The sequence below is a fragment of the Coptis chinensis genome, chromosome 5 (genome assembly GCF_015680905.1).
Source record: "Coptis chinensis isolate HL-2020 chromosome 5, ASM1568090v1, whole genome shotgun sequence".
Taxonomy (NCBI): domain Eukaryota; kingdom Viridiplantae; phylum Streptophyta; class Magnoliopsida; order Ranunculales; family Ranunculaceae; genus Coptis; species Coptis chinensis.
Genome location: NC_141460.1, coordinates 98,573,503 through 98,591,693, shown reverse-complemented (window position 1 = coordinate 98,591,693; position 18,191 = coordinate 98,573,503). Strand labels below are relative to the sequence as shown.

General features: G+C 37.0%; 3 protein-coding genes across 3 annotated transcripts; 2 read left to right on the top strand and 1 right to left on the bottom strand.

The window, feature by feature from the left end:
- The first annotated feature begins 194 nt into the window (after positions 1-194).
- LOC147500842 (beta-galactosidase 9-like) lies at positions 195-11,523 on the top strand. The gene is given in 20 exon segments (XM_086562415.1): positions 195-393; positions 483-578; positions 651-763; positions 876-942; positions 1,259-1,351; positions 1,431-1,574; positions 1,753-1,841; positions 2,086-2,191; positions 2,890-2,977; positions 3,132-3,256; positions 3,363-3,419; positions 3,422-3,529; positions 4,812-5,044; positions 5,420-5,535; positions 7,203-7,300; positions 7,890-8,000; positions 8,530-8,640; positions 9,621-9,829; positions 10,635-10,983; positions 11,190-11,523. Coding segments are annotated over 20 exon segments (2,634 nt in total). The 5' UTR covers positions 195-213; the 3' UTR covers positions 11,331-11,523.
- A 565-nt stretch (positions 11,524-12,088) lies between these two features.
- On the bottom strand, positions 12,089-12,415 carry LOC147500841 (uncharacterized). Its single transcript, XM_086563690.1, has one exon. It carries the CDS (start codon positions 12,413-12,415, stop codon positions 12,089-12,091), a length of 327 nt encoding a protein of 108 aa, XP_086419816.1.
- Positions 12,416-14,237: 1,822 nt separating this feature from the next.
- Positions 14,238-17,695, top strand: LOC147500840 (uncharacterized). The gene is made up of 3 exons (XM_086559438.1): positions 14,238-14,452; positions 14,736-14,843; positions 16,141-17,695. The coding sequence occupies exons 1-3, from the start codon at positions 14,356-14,358 to the stop codon at positions 16,959-16,961; spliced, it is 1,026 nt and encodes a 341-aa protein (XP_086415564.1). The 5' UTR covers positions 14,238-14,355; the 3' UTR covers positions 16,962-17,695.
- The last annotated feature ends 496 nt before the right edge of the window (positions 17,696-18,191 follow it).

The window sequence follows — 18,191 nt, the reverse complement described above, 5'->3', positions numbered from 1 at the left end:
GCAGGTGGCAACCCATACCCAAGCCCAATATGAATCCAACCAACCCATACCCAAGCCCATAAGGTTATCTTTATTGAGGGCCCAAAGCCCGCCCAAGTTGTGGGAACGCACGTGCTGTAACGGTTGGACTGGTTTGGCGGGTATAAAAAAAACATATATAAATACTTCGTCATTGTTTTTTCTTCTTCATTATCCATTTTTTCTCTCTCTCTCATGGAAATGTTGAAGTGTATATTTTTACTTGTACTAGTTATCAAGTTGTCAATATGTAGAGGTGATGAGTTGTTTTTCAAACCATTTAATGTGAGTTATGATCATAGAGCTTTGATCATTGATGGACACAGAAGAATGCTTATTTCTGCTGGTATTCATTACCCACGGGCAACTCCTCAGGTTCAATTCTTTTCTCAACATTATTTTGATTAAAGTGTGTTTTTTTATATTATATATTGAGTGTTAGTTATACATTTGAATGATAACAGATGTGGCCTGGTCTGATTGCTAAGATCAAGGAAGGTGGTGCAGATGTTGTACAAACTTATGCATTTTGGAATGGTCATGAGCCAGTTAGAGGACAGGTATATATATTAGTTTTATCCAACATATTTTGTTTCTAGGATATGTTATCATTTTATCCCTGTTTTTCCCAGTATAATTTCGAAGGAAGATATGATATTGTTAAGTTTGTGAAGTTGGTTGGGCAGAGTGGACTTTATTTCCACCTCCGTATAGGACCTTATGTGTGTGCTGAGTGGAATTTTGGGTATCACTCTCTCCCTTTAAAAGTTCTTTTCCCCATTCTATCTTTGATCAGGTTTCATGCTTGACATTGTTGTTTGTCCAGATGTTTACCGTAGTTCTTGGTAATCTTGCAGGGGATTTCCTGTATGGTTGCGAGATGTCCCTGGGATAAAATTCCGAACTGACAATGGACCATTTAAGGTATTGTGTTTGTTTGTGTGTCTACATGTACAACTAAAATGCTAATATCATGCTTCTTTTGTCCATTGCAGTAATTTGGATAGTATTCCTTGGAGGGTCTAATTAGTTGTGTAATCTGAATAAGTGGATTATGGCTTCTTAACGTAACGCTAAGCCTTTTCCTAGTTGATTGTTCTTGTGCTGATTAGCAAGATAACACATATTTAATCCAGAATGAATTGCACAAAGTTGAATGGTGTTGATCTAGTGGATCTTTAAAATTTTGTCATTATAGGTGTCTCTGGTTTATGATTCTTATGATATTAGTTTTATCCAGGATGAGATGCAAAGGTTTGTTGAAAAGATGGTGGGTTTGATGCACCAGGAAATGCTTTTTTCATGGCAAGGTGGCCCTATCATATTGTTGCAGGTTGTAAAAACATTTCTGAAGTTCATTATAAATTAAAAATAGCAAATTTTGTTAAATAATTTGGGGCATTTCTTGACAGATCGAAAATGAATATGGTAATATTGAAAGCTCATATGGTCAGAGTGGTAAAGACTATGTTAAATGGGCTGCAAGAATGGCACACAGTTTAGGTGCGGGTGTTCCTTGGGTTATGTGCAAACAAACAGATGCTCCAGAAGATATTGTAAGTCCTCACCTTAGATGGCACTAATAGAAGGTAGAAAATGTTGCTATGTAACTAAAAAAGTTGCCAAAACATTGGCTTCATTGGCAATCAACTCCCCCAGTTTTCTTTCCAATCCGTTGATAGGCCAGAATTCGGATGTTTTGAATTGCCCTCTTCTTCTATGTTCCTTCTTCAGATAGATGCATGCAATGGATATTATTGTGATGGATTCAGGCCGAATTCATATCACAAACCAGCACTTTGGACGGAGGAATGGAACGGATGGTATGTTGATGGCCTATTAAGATATGTTCCATATTAGTTTTTGGCGACTTTTGCAAAGTTTTTGATGCATGGCCTGACTCGTCGGCTGTTTTAAGGCTTATGCCTCACATGAGGCAGACGCTTGGAGGGTTATGTATACACTACTCAGCCACTCTCTTTTGTCTTGGTATATTATCAGATTCGAGTTCCTAGGGAACAAGTTCATATGCATTTGCACCTTCACTTTTTTATCGATCTTTTGAAGGTACACGTCATGGGGTGCAACAGTGCCTCACAGGCCTGCTGAAGATATTGCATTTGCCGTAGCTCGCTTCTTCCAACGTGGAGGGAGCTTTCAGAACTATTATATGGTACTAACATATTCAAGCCACCTGTAATTTTAAAATAGTAACTATGTAGTATACTTCATTTGCGAGATTTTTTGTGTAACTATGTAGTATTCTTCGTTTGCGAGATTTTTTGTTCAATGGGACTCATCGATGGGCACTAGTTAGTGTTTCCACTGTGTTTGAATATTTTTTATCGCTTTCTTCTGCTCTTGTGACGTAATGTAAGTCTACTTTGTTCTCTTTCTTTGATTATAAATATAATATCTACACTCTTACCAAGAAAAAGAACTATATATTATGTAGTAATTATATATTATATGGTACATACACTTATCTAAAGATTGGACCAAAGTGGCTATTACTCATCTCGTGATTTTCCTGCATCTCAGTTGGTCAAAGTAGTTAGTACACATATCAAGATCTTTTAAGAATAGTCAGAGATTCCAAATTCTTTTCAAGAGGTTAATACACAACATGTTTTTCAAGGTCACTGAAAAAAAATTGGTTTGTAGCTCAGGACTATCAAAGAGGAAATTGTTCTCGCGTGTTACTTTTCACTTAGGACCATCGAGAAATGACTAAGCACCATGCATGCTAGTAGACAATGTTTTCCTTCGCATTTCATTTTGCAATTTCAAAATAATTTCATACCAACTAGAGGTTCAATATGCAGTACACAAATTACATGTTTTCATAGTCTTACTCCGATCTGTTTGCAGTACTTTGGCGGGACAAATTTTGGCCGAACTTCTGGAGGCCCATTTTATATTACTAGTTATGATTATGATGCTCCACTCGATGAATATGGTATGGGAAATTATTTTTTGTTTAATGAGTGGTCTTTAATTCCTGATGGTCCAAGAGTGATATCCTCTCCTGCTGATAATTCTTCCTTTACGGTTAATTCAGACCTGTATGCACATGTCATCTGGTTTTACTGATTACATCTTAACTCTATTAGGCCTGCTGAGCCAGCCAAAGTGGGGGCATTTGAAGAATCTACACGCAGCTATTAAACTCTGTGAACCTGCTCTGGTTGCAGTGGATGACTCACCGCAGTATATCTGATTGGGTCCAAAGCAGGAGGTTTGTATGAACTGAAATATTTTTATTAGTTCATTACACATTCCATCTTAATTATGATATTCTTATGCATGCAGATGTTTTACTTGAGACATTTTCTCCCCCTCAGGCACATGTTTATCGTAAATCTGAAATTGGTTGCTCAGCATTTCTGGCAAATATTGACGAGAGCATAAGGCGGCTAGCGTGACATTTCTTGGTCGAGCATATTCTTTACCACCTTGGTCAGTGAGTATATTACCAGATTGTGTGAATGTGGCTTTCAATACCGCCAAGGTAATATACTAGCTTAGTGTTCAATATGTTTTACACTTGCTCATACTTGTAGATTTCTATTGTGGTGGATAAGTCATCTTTCTTTACATCCAATTTGTCAGTATTACTTGGGGAAACTCGCAGAAGAAACAACTAACCATCATGAAATTGAAATACTAAAAATGGAAATATGATTGATAAACTTGTGAGAACAGTGAAAGGAATCTCCGATTTTTGTTTAAAGTAACATAAGGAACAAATTGAACAACGAGATAAAGCTGTCATAATGAATGTTTGTAGATGTAGGAAATGGTTCAGCAATTTTTTTTTTTCAGTTTCTGAAATAATAAATGTAAGAAATTCAAGTAGACCTAATGAGCACTTCTTTTGTGGGTCATTTCATTAGTTTGTGAAATATAAGTTATATCATTTGATCTGTTTTAGCTGCTCATTAAATCGCTCATGAGTATTGTTTTGTTTTTCTATTATTTTTTCTTAATAGAGTAGCCCCCTTAAAAGATCCTACGAAATCTGTGGAAAATGAAAACTTCTCTCCATGGGTTTGTTATGTGAGAACTATATCGGCGAGGGAACTAGGCCTACCCAAGGGGCAAAGGGTGGTATAGCCTAGTCTGCCTAGGGCCTCCTAATTATGTTTAGTTTATTTCTTGTCATCAAGATACTTAAATATGTTACTTATTTTCTTATGTTTAGTTTATTTCTTGTCTGAAAATACATTATAGAAAAAATAAAATAAAAATGTATATACTGATGAAATATGAAGCGTAACGAATGTCAGTTGAGAGTTGAGAATAAACAGATCAAATTCATAATTTGTGATGTCGTGTCTCCTAACTACGTACAAATCTAAGGATTTCTATGAAATGGGTCAAGAGCTTGGGGGACTAGAAAAATTGATTTTGAAAGATGTATGCTATACAGTCATGATATTACTTCTCCTTCCACTTTCTTACTCCACTGGCTACTGGAGCAGTACGAAGTTCTACTCCATATTTCAGTAATCTTCTACCTAATTATTGATTTTTCAGCATTGACCCTGTTATGGTTGGGATGACTGTATATTTTTCATGGTTATCTGAATAGGCTAGAGCAAATTGTTTTCATATCACTTTTCTTCCACAGACTGTGTCTTGCTCTTAAATACCAGTAATTAAAGATTTTTATGTACCTTGGTCTTTCTGTGTCTTAGAGTTCTATGTAATATGTATGAATTAGTATGACCTCTTTACATGAACAGTTCATAGATGATAGATCTGTTCTTTATTTTGGATATTTATACCAGGTTACCGCCCAGATCTCAGTCAAAACCCAAGTGTTCGGATCACCTCATTCTTCAAAAAGGACCGAATCTGGGGGATTGTGGCTTCAAGATGTAGATCCCACCATCTCAAAGAGTTGGATGACTGTTAAAGAGCCTGTTGGTGCATGGGGTGAGAACAGTTTCACTTTGCAAGGGATTGTGGAGCATTTGAATGCCACCAAGGACACCTCTGATTATTTATGGTGTATCACCAGGTACATCACTGTCTAACTTTTAAGCTGTTCAGAAATATATCATCATGCTTTTTGTATGCATATAACTGAGTTAGTTGGTTGATTACATATATATAAGCTTGTCATGACAAGGTTCATTTATTCTCAGTTTTGAATTTTCTTTTCTCACGTGTTAATAAGTGTTATGCTAAAGTTACAGTGGGGAAAAAATTCAAGGAAATCATGTCATATTTTTTTGTTGTCACAATTTGACGCTTATGTATTGATTATAATCACTTATGTTTTGAAATTTATACTCAACTACCCCCTCTCCCCTCCAAATTAAGCCTATAAGCATATTGCTCGTGCACATAATTTTTACCGTTTACTGATCTTCATTAATGCAACCTCTATTAGAATACAGATCTCTGACGAAGATATTGCATTTTGGGAGGCAAATGAAGATAGCCCCATACTCATTATTGAAAGCATGCGTGACGTGGTTCAGATTTTCCTGAATGGCCAGTTTACAGGTGTGGTTCCGAATTTCACTCTGAACTTCAGGCAGCATTATGTTGTAGCTATGAGATTGTAAGGTAAATAACTGAAAACAAAAAAAATTTGAAGTGCTGAGAAGAATCGTGAATTTGGATTTTGCCCATATAGTGTTTCTTAACTTTAGAAGAATAGTGGGAGTTGTTCTCAACCACAGCCTTTGTGAAGAATATGCAAAATGATTTCAGACTTGCAAATAGGGCAGGGATCGGGTCAGGTTCGGGTTGGATATGGCTATATCCGAATCCGAATCCGAATAATTTCACAATATCCGAACCCGAACCCGATTATATCCGAAATTTAATATCCGAATCTGACCCGAACCATATCAGGTTCGGATAAACTAAAAATTCAAAAAATCCCAAAATTATATCGAATGGCATACCCGAATCGAATCCGACCCGAATACATAAACGGATATTGGTAATCGGTCTTCATACAGACCCGATTCCCTGCCCTCTGGCAAAATGACCTGCATATCAGGTTCTAAGCATATTTAATCTGGCATATCTTCATACAGATACTCGTTCTTCATACAGACACTCGTTCTGGGAAGGTAGTCTGGAGAACTGGAGAACTGGAGATCCATATCCTAGTACTGTATACTTTATTAGCTAAAACTTTCCTTGTAGTTGTGGAAGACATAGTATAGTATGGCATCATACCTAAGCATTTAGAAAACATCAAAATTAGCATTACGATTTTGTATCATTCAGATGCTCAAACGTAAGCTTACTTATAAGTTTCAAAAGCAAGATCCAAAAGTCTCGTGCAGCCATGCAGGTAGACTGGTAGAGGGTATTTAACTCATGGAGTGATTCATTTATCTTATAATACAAAATTATTGTCTGTTACGACCATGGATTTTTTTTTCTTTTATTGATGTAGTATTAAGGTAATGTTCATTGAGGCACAAATCTATGGTGATCAAATAGGATTCCAGCTCTTAACAATAATGGGCTGATTAGGGCAAACCTTTGGCTTGGCTCACCCTGAAACCCAAGTATCACATACTTTAAGCTTAGAAAGGGCTTGGAATCTTGGATTGTAATTACCTCGTCTGATGAGAGTTAGCCTCTCAGTTTCACTGAAAGAAAGTTACCAAAAAAGAAAAAAAGTATCACTGAAAGAAAGATAGCCACTATTATGGTATAAAATAATGGCTGACGGAGGGATTAAATTATTAAACTATAGAAGTTGGAAGGGGACTCATGAAATGTGAAACTGAGAGGGAAGGCCTTTTTTCTGCTTTCTTTTATTTAAATTATGTGAAGTAGTTTTTCTTTTATTAAAAAAAATCAAAGAAAAAAAAATGAATCAGAAAAACTGTTTAAATGTGCCAACCCCAATCAAGCTTTATTGCACGAGGTTTAAGTTTAAGCTGAGGCAGCTCTGTTCACTCTACTGGCAAGTATGCTCCATTGATGGCAGAGGGAACTAGCCTTCTATGTAAAATCGTGCATCTATGCCTACGCTGTTACGCTGTGCATATTTTTCAATTAGGCTGAACTAGTTCTGTAGATTTGTTGTTGGCAGTCCTAAAGAAACTGTTTCCATGTGTCCCTGCATGTCATTTGTTACATGCTCTTGACATTCACTAGGTAACTGCTGTTGTGCCATGCTAACATGCCTTATGCGTATGAAGGCAGTGCAGTTGGGCGATGGGTTCGTGTAGCACAACCACTTCATTTGCAGCAAGGATACAACGAATTGGCTATATTGTCAGAGACAGTGGGTTTGCAGGTAATAGTCACAAATAGAGATATCTAGGGTCACGTGATCTGATGCCAACATAGGTCGACATAAAAATGCAAAAAGCTAGATTGGCACATGAAACAAATACTCTCGCAATAGGCACCAAGTTTTTGTTGCAACACATGAGGGAAATGTGAGCTTTGTTGCGTAATTGTGCTCTATTTCTACGGATACAGCCTGTTATGTTAGTTATAGAAAACTTTTTGTGGAGTAGTCACTCATAGAATTTTGTTGATTCAGTTATGTAGACAACATGCGATGCTAGACACGGCATCGTGAGTAAATTTGGTGTCTTGCGAAGGAGTCTTTGTTTTCGTGACTGTTATTGTTACTCTATCAGAGATAAGTGTTCGTACATTGTTTCTGCATGAAAACTGGTCTGTGATGTGGCATTACCGCCAAGAATTTCCATGTTTCTCCTTCACTACAGTACTTTGAGATTAGTTCACTGATGCTTCCCTTACTTTTAACAGTCATTTTGTATCCGAGTTCAAATAATGAAGAAAAATTTAGTAGCAAATATATATATTTGAGTTAAATTGTATATATATTTATATTTACATATATCCTTGCACAGAATTATGGTGCCTTTCTAGAGAAGGATGGAGCAGGATTTAGGGGAAAAGTTAAGTTGACTGGCTTTAAAACTGGGGAAATTGACCTCTCAAGCTCATTGTGGACATATCAGGTCCCCCTCTCCTTCTGTCAGTGTTGTTTTGTTAATTTTTATTTAATTTGGATTTTCCTTCTGAATATTCCGATATTAGTATCATAACCGAAATCCATTTTTAAAATAATCCACATTATCCAATATAAGACTTTGAAGTACTAGTTGTTAACTATCTTTTTTGGGGTGTATCACGTATGTATGAATATATTGATTATTATTTTTTAGGTAGATACAGTAGTCACTAGGATGCATATAAGTGGATAGTAAAGTAGCTTTTGTAGTTGATATATTTCCTTTTACCATGCAACTCAGGCCACAAATATTTTCCCTGCTCGTCTATTACGAAAACGGAACTTTATACTGCATGTACATTAGGCCATTAGGGTTCAAATATTCCCTATTTGTGTGCTAGTATAGATCTTTAATTTATTATAGCATTTTGATAGTGTGCATAGTATTCTTCCAAAAAGCCTTGAATTGTTTATCGTTTATCGTTTACCTCTAACAAATTGATCCGGTACTGGTTTGTTTACATGTCTGGCTCTAGGTTGGGCTCAAGGGAGAATTTTTGAAAATGTTTGCTCCAGAGCAAAATGAATCAGCTGATTGGGTAAATTTGTCACCAGACATATTACCATCAATGTTGACGTGGTATAAGGTAATCAAATCTGTTCTTTAAATATATCACTGTGATAGATACAATTTCTTATTGGTGATTTCGTACTTAGTTTTACAGTAAGAATGATCTTGAAGTATGCTCCCTCTTCCTTTTCCATTGTAATCTTTTGGTGGGATGTATTACATGAACTTTAGTTGTCCATTCCATTCCTAGTTTTCCTATTCCTTAGTTTTTGCAGCATTTGAACAACATAGCCAAATCCATGAAAGAATTGAATTTATGGATTATCTATACTACAATAGTGAACGCAATTATATTGTGTCCATAGAATGAATAACGGACTGTTTCAGTCATTTTTCCAAGTTGAGTGATGCACTCCATCTTGTAGCAAAGTTGTTTCTTTTCCACTTCCAGCGGTGATGTTGACTTGTGCACTAGCAATTAATATTAATCTTCTAGCAATGCTGTACAGCTAAATTTAGCCCTCTTTACTATGGAACTATAAGCCTATAATGTGGTTGACATCCCACCAGAAGGATTGTGGTATTTTGGTTGGCCGGAATTGCCGCAGCATGGTCTTTTTAGGCAAACTAAGCAACCTAAGGTGTTGTGTGGTCTTCAGTGGTGATCGTTCTTATGGTCTATTGGAAGTCCAGATCTAGTATGACTAGCTCTTCTGATCTTATAGTTGTGTAGTGTCTACTTGTGCCAGCAAGGTGATTCTGTCTCCTGGTTGGTCAGACATGTAGTAATATCAATTTTGACTGTTTTATCTATTATGTATTAGTCCACTTTACTGTAACATATCCAAGTCGGATTTGAGATGTTTGGAGGTGTTTCTTCAGTTAGATCTTCTGCTCCCACATGTTGATTCGTTCCACAGAAAGGTGACAAGATTTACCTGATGCTGTGTGAAATGTTTAGGAAGAAGTTATACATCTTCTGTTTATATTAACTTTGAAGAGAACAATATTGGTAGATGTCTGTGTAATATCTCTGTTTTTTTCCTTTGATGGCAGACATATTTTGAAGTCCCTGATGGAATAGACCCTGTTTCACTTGATCTCGGAAGTATGGGAAAGGGACAGGCTTGGATCAATGGCCATAACATAGGAAGGTACTGGTCAATGGTTGCCCCAAAAGATGGCTGCCAGAAAACATGTGATTATCGAGGAGCTTATAATGAAAGAAAATGTGCAACAAACTGTGGAAATCCTACTCAAACCTGGTATGCGTATATCTGCTTGTTAATCAACGCATTTACTGTTATATCATCATTTTGTACTCTGCTATTATCATAAAGGGTGACCTGTACTGAAAATAAGATTGGAATAAACCAATTGTTACCTACATGATATCATTTGCCTTGCTTTGCTTTTCATCTTATCCTTCTATCATTTAATTCACTTCAACTCAGAGATAAATGCTGTCTAATTTATCCATTGGTTTTTATAAGAACAAATGCAAATATGCAATTTGAGGTTTGTTTGTTGGGTTATTATTATTATTATTATTTATCTACTTATTTATTTATGATTATTATTATTTTTTTGTTCTTTTGGGTAGTTTTTTGATACATATGATATTATGATGTGTTGAAGTTATTGATCATGTGAATCGGTGTTAGTAGCGAATAAAATACTTGATTCTCATAATGGAGATATGGCGCCGGGCATTTTTTGCATAATGGATTTTCCCATGGCATTTGATCACTTAAGTTGCTCCTTCCTACACTTTGTAATGGGAAAAATAGGATAAGGTCCCAGACTAGAGAAAATGGATCAGGAATTGCCTTTCCAAGGCTAAGTTCTCTATGCTTTTAAGTACTTAAATGTCAGTTGATGGGAGGGTTGATATATTTCTTACTCCGAGGCAATGAACACTGGAAAATGGATTTGTGACAGAGTGAAGATTATGCATTATGTACAATCGTTTGTATTATCATACTGTAGCTTCAGATGTCCGTAGACACAATTGGATGATTTGGGTGGTTAACACTAGCATTTGAGACAGATTATCCTGAATATTCCCAGGTACCATATCCCACGATCATGGTTGCAGGCATCAAACAATCTGCTTGTCATCTTTGAGGAAACAGGTGGAAACCCATTGGAGATATCGATTAAGTTGCATTATACCAAGGCCATCTGCTCGCAAGTATCAGAGTCTGACTATCCACCTCTACAGTTCTGGTCCAATCCAGGTCCTATCCACACAAATGTGTCTATCAATGCTAAAGCGCCTGAGATGCACTTGCAGTGTGACTATGGACACACCATTTCAGAAATAACTTTTGCTAGTTATGGAACTCCTCGAGGAAGCTGCCAAAGTTTTTCTACAGGCCACTGCCATGCACCCAGTTCAGCGGCTGTTATAGCCAAGGTAAGAATTTCACACTGCTGATCTTTGTTTGCTTATATTGGTGGAGCTGCACGTTTGAGCCTCGCCTTCTTCTAGTGCACCAGTCACCAATATGAAGTACTTTAGAAGCAACTCGCCCTGATAATTATGAGGGTTGCTTGATGTATTTTTGTCCTCCAAACCTGGGTAGTCCTCTTTTCTGTGTTTAATCAAGAGTTGTTGTTTAGGTTTGCCAGGGGAAAAACAGCTGTTCTATTGATGTTTCAAATGCCGCATTTGGTACTGACCCATGTCGAGGCACTGTTAAAAGTTTGGCTGTCGAAGTGAAATGCACATCATCCTCAAACTTTGCCGCTTCCACTCTATGATGTGAAAAACGTCGCAGTATAGTGCCAAGCATCGGTAGTGTGCTGTTCATGTGATTTACAATCAATGATCATGTTAAACAATGACTCGTCTAAATCCTAATGAGGTTGTAGCTTAGTTGCTAAATCATGTTCCCCTTTAAATGTATTGCTGCCAAATAGGATGTGTAAATAAGAGGTACTGTTCTCCATCCAATCATTTGTTCAATCATCTTTTTTTCGTTCAATGTATTATCTTCTAAAGAAAATTAAAGATAAACTTTGCTCAACCGGATGACGTATTCGGCGCGGCACGCCTAGTAATGTCGTTGAATTAATCATAGTCAAGATCTTTCAAAACTTTAAAGTCTTACTGAAATGATGCCTATGCCTCGTTGGCACAGCGGCACATTCTTGTGTGCTGAGAAAGCAATAAGCCAATAACCACCTGAACTGTGGAGAGATGGCCATCTTTGATCTTTCCAAGAACATAGATCAGCTAGTGCCAGTCCTTAATACTTTTAGGAAGTCCCTTAAAACCCACAACACGATCCTATGAGAGAATAAAACTCTTTGCCGTAAACGATGGATTTCCTTTTCTATCTGCTTATTTTGGAACTTAGACTTTAGAATGAATAATCGGTAATAATCGGTTTTAATAGCAGTCACTATTAGTACTTTGCTACTTCATATATACTAGAAAAGCCTCACTGGGTGGAATACATTGGTGAGAACAGAGATGATCATGATTCATGCATACTGCTATGTTCCTAAACACTTTGTTAACCAATTGAACTTTTGAACATCAAAACCAAAGCAAGAACCATGAGAAGAAGGATGATCCCGCAAGAAGAACCACCTATCCGGTATATCCAATAAGGATCAGAACAAGTAAAGCTCTTGTCCAAGTAACCAGACATGTTGATGGCCACTATCAAGACGATAAGTAGTAGTGGTAGCCAAGAACCAAGACTTACGGAACTGACCTCATCATCATCATCATCTGGCTCACTTGACGGATTTCGATCAATGAACAGTGGTGAAACCACGGCGAGAAGAGCCAAGCCCACAGCTGCAAGTTTCTCGTTGGAAGAAGGCCTGCCGGCCATGCAGCGTTTCTGTGTAAGTAGCAAACTATGTAAACCTTTTCAATTAACATAAATGGTTCGATATGTTTAAAAGAGCATAGAACGTATTGCAGAAAAAGAACCTAGAGCCAGGTAATTCAGGTTTCTCGGCAACAGCGGTTTGAGGACAAAAATGAAAGCCCACCTCATGGTTGTGTACGATCGAGCACGCTGCAAGCCAGTTACTACACTAAAGTATTAGTCGTGCATGACTGTTTGTTAAGCTTATTACTGAAGTTTGGCATCTTGAAATAAATAATCATATATCTATGGACAAGAAATGGAATTCTGCTCCATTAATCAGTTGGGAATCTGATGCTGGTTTTAGTGCAAACTTTTCATTTTGTGCCTGTCCACAAGTTGATCAAGCGGTCAAGCCTCAGCTGTTTTTGATTATTTTTCTGCCTCGCTTGATGTTTACCCTAGTGATTCTTCAAAACTGTTGTGGCCTTATTTAGGCCTGTGAGGAGGGCCGAAGTATAGGTCCGAAGTCACAAAGAACTAGACTTAAGTTTTGAGATTTTAGGTAACAACAAAAACCATGCGAAATACTGTTCAAATTCATCACATATCATTGGCAGAAGCCAGGAGATGTCCAGATGGCAATAAGATTATTGAACAACTACTTAGATATAATTAGCTTGCTTGATATAATCATATAAAGCAAGATTATGGTAAGTGCTTCAGCGCGTGGATACGGGTGTGACACTTTCCTAGCATAAATCTCCCTTCAAGCCAATCTATCAATGAGTCGTTGTAGTTTGGACGTTTTGATTGAATTACCAATTTGCTGGTTGAATGACATAAGCAACAAACCCTGAAAACAATTTTATTTCTACTTCAACAAACAAATTACAGAACAAATTGTAGCAAAATTTGCTTTTACACAAATAGTAGCCGGGTTAACTAGTATTACCACCACCAGATGAGCCTATAGATAACTTAGTCACACGACCGTTACAACTAATCACACATCGTCACTGATAAAAAGTGAAAGTGAATTGAAGATTTTTCCTTAATTTTGGCCTCTAAAGCATGAACGCACCTATCAATGGGGTGTCCGCCCGTCCGGACGCGGACGCGGCATTGACGCTAGCGTTGGACGTGGTCAACTAAACGGGACGCAGTCAAGACGCCGGGTCAACATAGTCCCGGATGCAGATTTTGATAATTCAAAAAAAATAAAAAATAATTCAAAATAATATTAAAAATTCAATTTTTTCATTTTTTGTTTTGTTAAGACTTATAATATATTTTTTAAAGTTTAATTAAAAGGAAATATTAAACTTAATTTTATGGTTATTTATCTTTAATAGTTTTGAATTTATGAATGTTGATATATTTAATTTAGTTTTTAATGTTAATATTTTTTTTATATAAAATAAAATTATAAATATTTTTTATATAAATATAAAAATTATAAATATTAATTATATTTCTCACAATATCATTTGACGATTATTTTCAAATAAATATACGCGTCCTATTTTTTTGAGATATAATCGAGTGGCTGCGTTAGTGTCCGGGTCCATGTCCATGCAACATAGATTTTGGCAAAAACATACCATTGGAGTAGCGGACATTTTAATGATAATTTTCATTTCGATACAATTGATTCCGAGCACATTGAAGGCATTATTTTGTGACCGTTGGGTACAACCGAAATATATTTGCTCTGTACCAAGTTTAAAGCTTCTTGTCTCTTTTCACAAAAAATGAAAAAAAGAGAGGGAACCTACTTTATCCAAAACTTCTACCATACCATTTCGGGTAATTGGATTGAATGAACTCAAAACACACAGACCATACTTGCTTTGAATTTCCATCTTCACAACAACGGTCAGAACTTCAGAAGAGCTGACACTTGAAAGTTGAAACACCCACCATTTGAGCTGAGTACCAGAATCACACAAGAAGCTCTCATGGAGGAACACACACCTTACCATTCTTCTCCATCATCTTCATCTTCCTCTTTCTATGACTCAGAATATTCTTCATCACCAACGCACAACAGTTTCGGTAAAAACTCAACCTTTAGAACAATATGTTTGTCTTCTGAAATTTTGGTTGAAAACAAGCTATGGAATTTGGTAAAATTTTTCAGAAATGTGGTTTGGAATTACCACAAAAGTTTGTGGGAACGTTAAAAGTGTTTATGATAGAAAGAAACGCAAGAAAGTGTCCATTTTTTAACATATCATGTTGGGCAAGAACAAAATTGGGATACCCCTTTGTCCCATTTCCATTACTTTCTTTGTTTTGTTCAAGTAACTGTGCTGATTGGTTTTTCTTTTTGGTGAAGATACAGTGAAAGAGGAGATGAGGACTTGTGTAACTGATAGACAAGTATCAAACAAAGCAGGAGAGGAAGAATTTTCAGAACCAGATGAGAGGCCTAGTTTTGGTATAGGTAAGCATTTTCGGACTCATTTTCGTTTTTGTGTTTTATTTTGGAGGAATTCCAGAGTTTTTATTTATGTATAAAACCCTTGATTTAGACCAGAGGAAGTTTTTGTTTGGCCAATTATGGAGAAGAAGTTTAGGAATGAGAATTGTATGCATTGTATATATTGGCAAGCTAGAAGTAGAGAATGCACATTTTTACCAAAGTTAACCGCCCAACACTAGACAAAGGTCTTGTCTAACGAGATGAAATCTGGGCAACATATAGTGCTGATACAGGACCATTTTGTAGAGGCAAGTCCGAATAATTTTCGTACTTTGGTGCTAGAAAAACTCTGAAGGAGTGTGCCAAGTCTCTACAAAGAGGATGTGTGATGTTTGGACCAAGGAAAATAGAAAAGTTTTGCAAACTTACTGTAGCTCCAGACTACTAAAATAACTGATTGACAATATCCGTTACTTCACGAGTCAAGACCAGGGTGGAAATCCCCTTGAGCAAACAGAAAGCCTTTGTCTGCGTATAACAAGTGTGATATGTGCAGTCAATAACTAGAAGGTTTAATAGGTTTTAGAGGCACAGGCCTGCTGCTTTTGAGAAATAGAAGCCGATAACGCATCCCCTTCACTTCTACGTCAAGAAGGAGAGATCTGATTAGGAGGGTATCCTTAAACATGATTTATGTATAATTAGGTGTGCTGATTTGTAATCAGACTATGGTGTTTCTTCAACCTAATTAGATTTATGTTAAGAATGAGTGTGAGTGGGCATGTGTGTCCTTAAACCTCATTTGTGTATGATTAGGTGTTTTAATTAGTGACTTAATAGTTAATACGTTGTTTTTTCTGCCTAATAAATTAGATTTTGTTGTGAATAAATGTGTATGAGTAGGCAAACATCTTTAGGTACTAGTGCAGTTCATTTTAGGCTGAGCAAGTTCTTTAACAATGATAGATATTAGTTGCAGTACATTCAATAATGCAGAAATGTGATAAGTTGCATAAATGTCTTACAGTTAGTTTTATCTTTAAGGTAAAAGTGGAACCATCCATATATACTTCTCTTCCATCCTAGGCATTGGTTCTGCTTTTCGGTTGAATTTCATTAGGTTTAAGACTGCATGAGTTTGATACGGAATTTGCGTTTCTATATTATTTTTCTTGTTGTAAAAAAGAAAATGTGATCAAGAGTTTCCATTTACTGTTCCTATGCTGCTGCTCTTGGAATTTTGTTTAGTCTTCTTCCTTTGTATTTCTCTGGTTCTCTTAAATTATACTAACAACTTCTTTTCGCGCTCTTTTTCAAGAAACTACCATGGAGAACCTAAGTACCAGTGGCTCATCATGCTTCTCTTCTTCTGATTCGGATGAGGAAGACAAACCCATTTTTACTGGAATTGATTTGCCTACTGGATTCCTTGACCCTCTTCCGTATAGATCACATGCTGAAGACTTGCAAGGTCTTGGCTGTCAAAATGTGCATAACCGTCAGAGCACTCCGATCATAATCCTTGATTCAGACGAAGAAGAAGCTACAGAGCTTCTGTTTGGCAGCAATTCAGAATGGGAAGACAAACCCATTTTTACTGGAATTGATTTGCCTACTGGATTCCTTGACCCTCTTCCGTATAGATCACATGCTGAAGACTTGCAAGGTCTTGGCTGTCAAAATGTGCATAACCGTCAGAGCACTCCGATCATAATCCTTGATTCAGACGAAGAAGAAGCTACAGAGCTTCTGTATGACAACAATTCAGAATGGGAAGCAGAACAGCCTGAAGTTGATATGGATTGGTCTCCACTTGGTGATGCTATTCCTCCCGTAGAAGTTGCTGTTTCCCAAGGGGAGGGAGTATGGAAGGAAGTTGATATGGAGTGCTCCTCGCTGAACCCAGAATCAGTGGCTGAGAAAACTACGGTCACTGTTGTGGTACTTGATTCAGATGAAGAAGAAAGTTCAGAGCATGGCCAAAGTCCGGAAGGTGATGGTACCCAACTTGGATATAAAGTCCACTATGATTTTGAAGCTGACAGAAAGCCATGGAAGTTTCAGCATCATCAGATCTGGGCAGTGAACTGCCGATTTGATGCAATGCCAAAGAATTATCGCGCAGATAAATTGGATTAAAACTTTTCGGATTTTAAACTGTCTATTACATGGCTTGAACCACGGGGGCACCTAAAAGGCCCAACAATGGTTTGAAAAGGAGATGCCCGTTGCTTGTGGAATGTTTAGACTTGGTAAAACAGTTGTATTAACTCAATTAAGTGATTCTCGAATGTTCTCTCATAAATCAGAAGCAAAGGTCTGTGGTATACACAAGTACGAGATCATCCCAAGAAAGGGCGAGTTATGGGCATTATATAAGAACTTTGACAGTGAAATGACCTGTTCTGAGCTTGTCGAGTATGAATATGACATTGTAGAAGTCATTGATATCACTGATGAAGTTACAAAAGTGCTGGTTGTGAAATTAGTCGAGGGATTTGATATGGTTTTCAAGGCAAATCTACAGTGTACTTTGGACATATCTCGGTGTCAACTGTTAAGATTTTCTCATAGGATACCTGCTTTTCAGCTCACGGGAGAAAGGGGTGCACATTTAAAAGGCTGTTGGGAAGTTGATCCAAAAGCAATGCCAATATGCTTACTTTGTTCAGATTGAAGTTGCTCTTGTTTGGCTCACGGATAACAGCGCTGCTTCTAGAGCAGTTGCGTTTTCGATCATAGAGTTTTGTCAGTCCAGTGTTCAATGCGGTTAACCTGTTACTATAGTTTACATAACTATAGCAAATTCTTGCCTTCTAATGTTGAACAGCCTGCAGTCATTGTTTACTGAATAAGTTTTTTTGATGTGGCTACTTCTGTTTTTTGAACACAGTTCCTCCTATCTTTTCTAAATTTTTTCTTTAACTGACGCTCAATAGTTGTAGAGATTTCTACAGTCATTGTTTACTGGGGAAAAACTTGGTGTGGCTACTTTTGTTTTCCGAATGCTGTTCTTCCTTTCTCTTTTAGCTTTTTCTGTAGACTGAATTAAAGTTCAATAGAATATATCATTTTCAATCCAAACTGTAATGAATTCTGAAAACCACTTTGGCTTCTTACTATTATTTCTTCTGCAACTGCACCTGCAACTCAAGGTAAGCTAAATGAACAAGCCCTTTTTTCTGCACTCACTGCCAATATTTTCTTACTGAAGCAAAGGCAGTTGAAGGAGAGATGTCTTGAACTCCAATTCAGTCAACACAATTTTGACTATGTTAGCAGAGCTAATGAACATTTTTGCAAGACTCTATAGCATCTACAAGCCAAACTCTTTCCCAACAAAAAAGATCATGATAACCTCATATATTT

Excerpts from the sequence above, each read along its gene's own strand:
- LOC147500841 (XM_086563690.1), bottom strand. The coding sequence starts at position 12,415 with ATGGCCGGCAGGCCTTCTTCCAACGAGAAACTTGCAGCTGTGGGCTTG.
- LOC147500840 (XM_086559438.1), top strand. The coding sequence starts at position 14,356 with ATGGAGGAACACACACCTTACCATTCTTCTCCATCATCTTCATCTTCC. Across the intron at positions 14,453-14,735 it reads ACCAACGCACAACAGTTTCG|ATACAGTGAAAGAGGAGATG; the intron begins GTAAAAACTCAA and ends TTTTTGGTGAAG. Across the intron at positions 14,844-16,140 it reads GAGGCCTAGTTTTGGTATAG|AAACTACCATGGAGAACCTA; the intron begins GTAAGCATTTTC and ends CTCTTTTTCAAG.